This window comes from Anopheles coustani, chromosome 3, assembly GCF_943734705.1.
Source record: "Anopheles coustani chromosome 3, idAnoCousDA_361_x.2, whole genome shotgun sequence".
NCBI classification, from domain to species: Eukaryota; Metazoa; Arthropoda; class Insecta; order Diptera; family Culicidae; genus Anopheles; species Anopheles coustani.
The window spans coordinates 65,892,444-65,899,089 of record NC_071288.1 but is presented as its reverse complement, the minus strand read 5'-3'; the positions used below and the strand labels follow the sequence as shown (position 1 = coordinate 65,899,089).

Genomic DNA, 6,646 nt, shown 5'->3' with positions numbered 1-6,646 from the left:
TTTACTGCTGTATAATTTTTTAGTTAATATTTCATCAGTCATCAATGCGTTTTATTCGGTAAATTTCATTATACAATTTGGTAAGGTTTTAACTTGCTTTCTTACCTATGGTTTTGTTTCAATAACTTCAAAGTTGCAGGGTAACGGTTTTCTGTGTTTCAAATAACGAAAACGTTCCAAAAAAGACCGCAGCCATTGAGTTTATTATCGGTTTCATAGTACCGATCGGTTTGCAGGCGAATAGATACCGATAGCTATACCCAAAAATAGATTTTAATGTAAATTCACTAAGATTAATCAATATCATTGCATTTTGAACGGAATTTTTCTAAACACGTAAATAACCGACTTTTGAACCAAGATAAAGAAACAACAAAAGTTATGACAGCCCGAGTTGGTAAGGTGAACTAACCTCAATACAAGTACCTTGGTGAAATCGTGAAGTCGTGATTCTTTTCATCTGATGAAAATTGTGCAGTTTCACGCTAGTTTCGAGAGGATTTAAATCGAACCACTTCGCTCATGAGGAGAAAAAGTTACTTTTATTCGTTCTATACCGTTTAGCCTTGAGTGGCAGTCGTGAAAACCAACCACAAACATGGGCAATACGGACACGAAGCTGAACTTTCGCAAAGCCATTGTGCAGCTGACGAGCAAAAGTCAGGTGAGTTTTCGTGCCGTGAAAATGCTGGCAATATTGCAGCACAATTCGGATAAACTTCGACGGTGGCATTGCGTTCCAGCCGATCGAATGCTGCGCTTATCAAACGTTTGTTTTACGACCATTTCTAACATATGTTCCTTTTCCCTGCGTGGTTTGTAATGCGTCATCAATTCCCAAACCACCCACCCCCACCCACAACCGTGGTCATCCGACACAACAGCCGATCGATGCGAGTGATGACGCATTTTGGGAACAATTCTGGTGTGAACACAACACGCCGGTGCAGGACGTGTTTGCGCTGGTGCCGGCCAATGAAATACGAAAAGTGCGCGATGTAATGCCGACCAATTTGGCCACTCTGTGCTACAAGGCGACGGAACGGATGGTGCGCGCGGTGGACAACAGCTGTCGGACGCAGGGAGAGCAGCAGACCGTACTGAACTGTGTTCGCCTGCTGACGCGCATTCTTCCGTACGTTTTCGAAGACGTTCAGTGGAAGGATTTCTTCTGGTCGTCGCTCCCTTCGTCCAATGGAGAGAAAGAGGAAACAGGTTCCATTCCGCTGGCCCAGAGCCTTCTGAATGCCATCTGCGATCTGCTGTTCTGTCCGGATTTTACCGTCGTCGGGTACCGCAAGTCGGGCCCCGAGAAGGCCGAAGAGCTGAACTCGATCGACAGTTGCGAGTACATCTGGGAGGCGGGTGTCGGTTTCGCCCAGTCGCCACCGCGCAACGGAAACATGGACTCCCGGCGCACGGAACTGCTGAAGCTGCTGCTGACGTGCTTCAGCGAAACCATGTACCGGCCGCCGACGGCCAGCGATGAACCAAACCGGTGGATTGTTCACTTTACCAGTGCGGAGAACCGGCATGCATTGCCCCTGTTCACCTCGCTGCTGAATACGGTGTGTGCGTACGATCCGGTCGGTATCGGTGTGCCGTACAATCACCTGCTGTTTACCGACACGCTCGAGCCGCTGGTAGAAGTTTGCCTGCAGATTCTAATCGTGACACTCGACCACGACATCACGAGCAACGGGCCGGCACAATCGTCGGCGTACATCCACGATGACAGTACCATCGCGGACAATCTCTTCATCAACTATCTGTCCCGGATCCATCGGGACGATGACTTTCAGTTCATCCTGAAGGGCGTCACGAGGCTGCTAAACAATCCGCTCGTACAAAGCTATTTACCGAATTCGACAAAACGTTTGCACTGTCACCAGGAACTGTTGGTGTTTTTCTGGAAGATCTGTGACTACAACAAGGTATGTTGTATGGAAACTATTTTTTAAATATTGGAAGTGTAATTGATTGTTTTCTATTTTCAGAAATTCCTTTACTTCGTACTGAAAAGCAGTGATGTGCTGGACATCCTCGTACCAATCCTCTACCATCTCAACGATTCTCGTGCCGATCAATGTAAGCCTTTTGTGATTTGTTACCATAGCAACAATGTTTAACATTTCTTGACGTTCCAGCTCGTGTCGGTTTAATGCACATCGGAGTATTCATCTTGCTGCTACTGTCCGGCGAGCGAAACTTTGGCGTTCGACTGAACAAACCCTACACAGCTACCGTCCCGATGGATATACCGGTGTTCACCGGAACGCACGCCGACTTGCTGATAACGGTGTTCCACAAAATCATCGCCACCGGCCACCAGCGGCTGCAGCCCCTGTTCGACTGTCTGCTCACCATCCTGGTGAACGTGTCACCCTACCTGAAGACGCTCTCGATGGTGGCGAGTATTAAACTGCTGCACCTGTTGGAAGCCTTCAGCACGCCGTGGTTCCTTTACTCGGCACCCTCGAACCACCATCTGGTGTTTTTCCTGCTGGAAATCTTCAACAACATCATCCAGTACCAGTTCGATGGCAACTCGAACCTGGTGTACACCATTATCCGCAAGCGTCAGGTGTTTCACGCGCTGGCCAACCTGCCGACCGATGCCGCCGGCATTGCACGCTGTCTTAGCAATCGCAAAGGGGCCGGTGGTGGTGGTGGCGGCGGCAACCGACAGAACAACTCTAGTCATGGATCGGGTGGCCGTAGTGTGGCCGGATCGGACGATGCTGCAGACTACCAGCAGCGCAAGGCGGCCCTCACAGCGCCAGGATCGGTTAGCGCTGCCGAGGAAAGCGAGGAGGAATCGGTTGCCGGTCGCACCGGAAAGCTGTCGCTAAGGGATGCTAATGGAACCGAAGGCCAGGTGCCGGTGGCTTTGGTGGGCGATGAAGATGCCCGTAGTGACATTGTGGAAGAATCGATGGAAGGTTCCCATCCAGCGCAGGAAGCTGAACCCGGCACGCTGAAGGTTACGCTGCTCGATACGCCCAACCTGGCGCAGATAACGGAACGCGAATCGGCCCACCCGAGCGATCTCACAAGCCCCTCGCCGGTCGATGGTGAAGCGAAGTCGATTGCAAACGCCCCGACGGGCACAGTGTCGGTGGTGAACGATGACGACGAAGCTGACAGTGTCGCTAAGGAAACCGATGTGTCTCCTAGCAAGACACCTTCGCCACTGCGGCGTTCTGTAGCCCAGCGAGGTAGCATTCGCGTCACGCCAGCCCCTGTGCACGGTCCGCAGGCGAAACAGTGGCAACCGGCTCCGGAGTGGGTTCAATCGTGGCGCTCGAAGCTACCGCTGCAAACCATCATGCGTCTGCTTCAGGTGCTCGTGCCGCAGGTGGAGAAAATTTGCATCGACAAAGGCCTTACCGACGAGTCGGAAATACTAAAGTTTCTGCAGCACGGTACGCTCGTCGGCCTGCTGCCGGTGCCACATCCGATTCTCATCCGCAAGTACCAGGCGAACGGGGGCACCACGGCCTGGTTCCGGACGTACATGTGGGGCGTCATTTACCTGCGGAACGTCGATCCGGCCGTCTGGTACGACACGGAGGTGAAACTGTTCGAGATACAGCGTGTCTAAGCAGGAATTCGCCGTGCGCTTTGGCAGCTCTCGCCAGGTATGCTTTATTTATCACTTTCTCTTACTAACCAACACTTAACAAAAGTCGTGCACGCGGACCGTGCTGTGTGGATGGTGATTATTATCTATGCCTTTATGATAAATGTGCAATCATACCGACTAGCGAAAGTGGTGACCGACGTTGGCCCTGTAAACGAGCAAGCAGCAAACATTGATATAACTATCACAATAATCCCCTGTCCCTACGATGAGTCCAAGTGAAACTGTTCGACCATTCCGTTTGAGGCATTGAAAGGAAAACAAGTATAATATAAAACGACATACAATTCATTCTGAGATATATACCCCTAAACAATTCCAACAATTCCCCTCGAGGTCATTTTTGTGTTGATCGTCTATGCGCGTGTTCTTGCTAATAACAAATGGCTTTAATGTAGAGCTGACCGAGTGCTAAGCTTAGATATCAAGCTTTATTGTAAGTTGTCAGTTGTTTAGTTATCTGTCGAAGCGCGGTCCCAACCATTTTTTGATAAACTCCTCGTCCATATTGCTATTGCCCAAGAGAGAAAGTCAGAGCAGAGCGTTACATATGATTGTAAAATGTAAGCTTATATAGAGGCTTCAGGTTCCTCTCGTTTAGAAAAGGACTTTTGACAACAACAAAAAAGTAACGCGTTTATACTAAGCCATTCCCTCTTACGGAGTGTAGCTGTTGAAAGACAAGACGATGGATAGAGTAGTGAAGCAGGATAATAACTGAAAACGGTAGTCTGATGTTGAAACAAAGAAAGGCAGCAAGGGAAAAGTGATGAAGTGGAGATTTAAAGAACTAGGATAACGGTAACGGAGCAGCGCAGACGTAATATAATTTAAACCAATCAAACCGATAACTTATAAAACTACCAATATACAACATTCACAATACATATACATACGTGCAACGTGGCGGGCGGCAAAGCCCACCCGGCACGAGGACTGTGTTACAAAAAGACATCCACGGTAACGTTCTTTTTGGTGGAAAATATTGAGAATACTTTTATTGGCAAATTAAAATTTGTTTCATACTACTTACCTTACCGTCTCGGGGTACTTTAAGTTTTCCTTCACTAACCTAATACGGATTTAAAAATTAATTTTCTTCTTGGGTTCTTTTCGAGTACTACACTTTTTATACGCGACAGTTCTCTTTCGTCTGTGTTGGGATTTGAACCTACAATCTCTCGGGGAGGCTAACTCGTTCTCCAGCGCGTCAATTTCATAAAAAGTAGCTTATTTCTCCAGCAATATGTTAAAATCGTTAAAAACAAAATGTAAAAATTTAGCAAAAGATTACAGTGTGACTTTATTGGTCGGGCTGGCGCTGGCAGTCCACTCCGGGACGCGATCCCACTACTGCTTGCCGCGGAGACTCTTAGCTGCTGGTTTTCACCCCTCGCTCGGTTTGTCTCTCCTTGGCCAACCTGAATGTCTCGGACTCCTCCATGACACCCATATTGACGGCCAGCTTAGTGCGGACGTCCCGTCAACATGGCCTAGTCCAGCGCTCAGGACTCCCGCCCTCAAATCAGTCCGTAATCCGACCCACGGGTAGCCGCGTTACAGGAGACGCCACGCTCCCAGTCGAACGGAGACGCGTTCGAAGGTTTACACGTTCTCCGAATCGGCACACGCGTATGTGGTAGTGCCGTTCTATTTTTAGCATCAAGGCAGCTAGCGCCATCTAGCCAATGTTGCTTGGTTGCATGCAATCACTTAACTTGTACGCAGTGAAGTTGTAAACTTTTAGCTATGTTGTGTACAATTTTTATGAAATTTAAAAACTTTTATAACTGTAATGGAATTAGCAGTAAAGAAGTACGGGACCTCAATAACTGCATTGTAGGGTGTATAACATATATTTTCATTCTATTTTATTGAGGGCTGATTTATACCGCTATGTCCTATGTTCGAATTCACTTGATTCACAAAGACTTAAAGGCGAGATCCAGGGCCTTCATATGAAAACAGCATATTCACAGAATATTTATGAATAGAGAAATATTCAAACGGAGCATGTATAAGATGTCTTAAAACAAATTTTAGTTCTGTTTGTTTGTTATAAAAATCTGTCACCTTTTGTTCTTTCAAGATTTGCTTATATGTAGGAGATACCAACGAGACGATTACATGTTTCAAAAGTTTTATTTTCATTTGACAAAATTTGGCGGAACATGATTATTGAACAGTTTCAGGGGTGCCGGTTATAGTTGAGTTTGGTTTTCCTCCACATTTTCCAACGGCGTTGCATTTGTTAGACTGCCATAAATGTGTTGAGTTAGAAAAATCGTTAGAAGCGAAATTTCTGTACAGTTTTGATTTGCGATAATTAAGAGACACAGCTCCTTCGTTAGGGTTATTTCCCTATCATACATTTTTCCCAAACACGCCAGTATCTTACACGATCAACAACCATTCACAAACACCATTTACGTTGTAGTTTCAATAATTTTAATTATAATTTTTATCACCCTATATTTAACGGCTGTATTTACATGTAGCCTAGCTGTTGGTTATATTTACAAATAATCTATCTATCTTATCCTTTTCATGCTCCACAATAGTTATGTACACATTAAAATAGTTTCTAAACCTTATGTGTTTATAGTATCCTAGTGTTTTACTAACTTATTGATTGGTTATCCGCAGCAACGGATTTTATATGAACGCATATCGTCACGAGTGGGTATGAGTCTCCGAACATCCAAAACTATTTGGAACAACGGCCTTTACGTTGCAAAAAACAGCTTCACTACTATTAACACACGCCTTATCCAGTAGTATACATGTTATCCGCTACGCTAGTTTGTTTTAAATACGCTTTTAATTTCGTGTAGAGATATTTTATCGCTACCATATGTTAATGTTTTGGGCAAGACTTTAAGATGCAATTCTCTACGGATTATTGTGCATGTATGTTATTTCAATGTATTTATGTCATGGAATTCGTCCTATTATTATAATGTGAACCTTTATCCTGCAGTGTTTGTCTTCTTCTTATGATAA

At 45.9% G+C, this 6,646-nt stretch overlaps 1 protein-coding gene across 1 annotated transcript; it reads left to right on the top strand.

Annotated features, from left to right (window-relative positions):
• Window positions 1-529: 529 nt before the first annotated feature.
• LOC131271536 (protein HID1) lies at window positions 530-4,595 on the top strand. The gene is made up of 4 exons (XM_058272996.1): window positions 530-664; window positions 885-1,934; window positions 1,998-2,088; window positions 2,148-4,595. The coding sequence occupies exons 1-4, from the start codon at window positions 599-601 to the stop codon at window positions 3,602-3,604; spliced, it is 2,664 nt and encodes an 887-aa protein (XP_058128979.1). The 5' UTR covers window positions 530-598; the 3' UTR covers window positions 3,605-4,595.
• Window positions 4,596-6,646: the final 2,051 nt, after the last annotated feature.

Excerpts from the sequence above, each read along its gene's own strand:
- LOC131271536 (XM_058272996.1), top strand. The coding sequence starts at position 599 with ATGGGCAATACGGACACGAAGCTGAACTTTCGCAAAGCCATTGTGCAG. Across the intron at positions 665-884 it reads AGCTGACGAGCAAAAGTCAG|CCGATCGATGCGAGTGATGA; the intron begins GTGAGTTTTCGT and ends CCGACACAACAG. Across the intron at positions 1,935-1,997 it reads AGATCTGTGACTACAACAAG|AAATTCCTTTACTTCGTACT; the intron begins GTATGTTGTATG and ends TTCTATTTTCAG.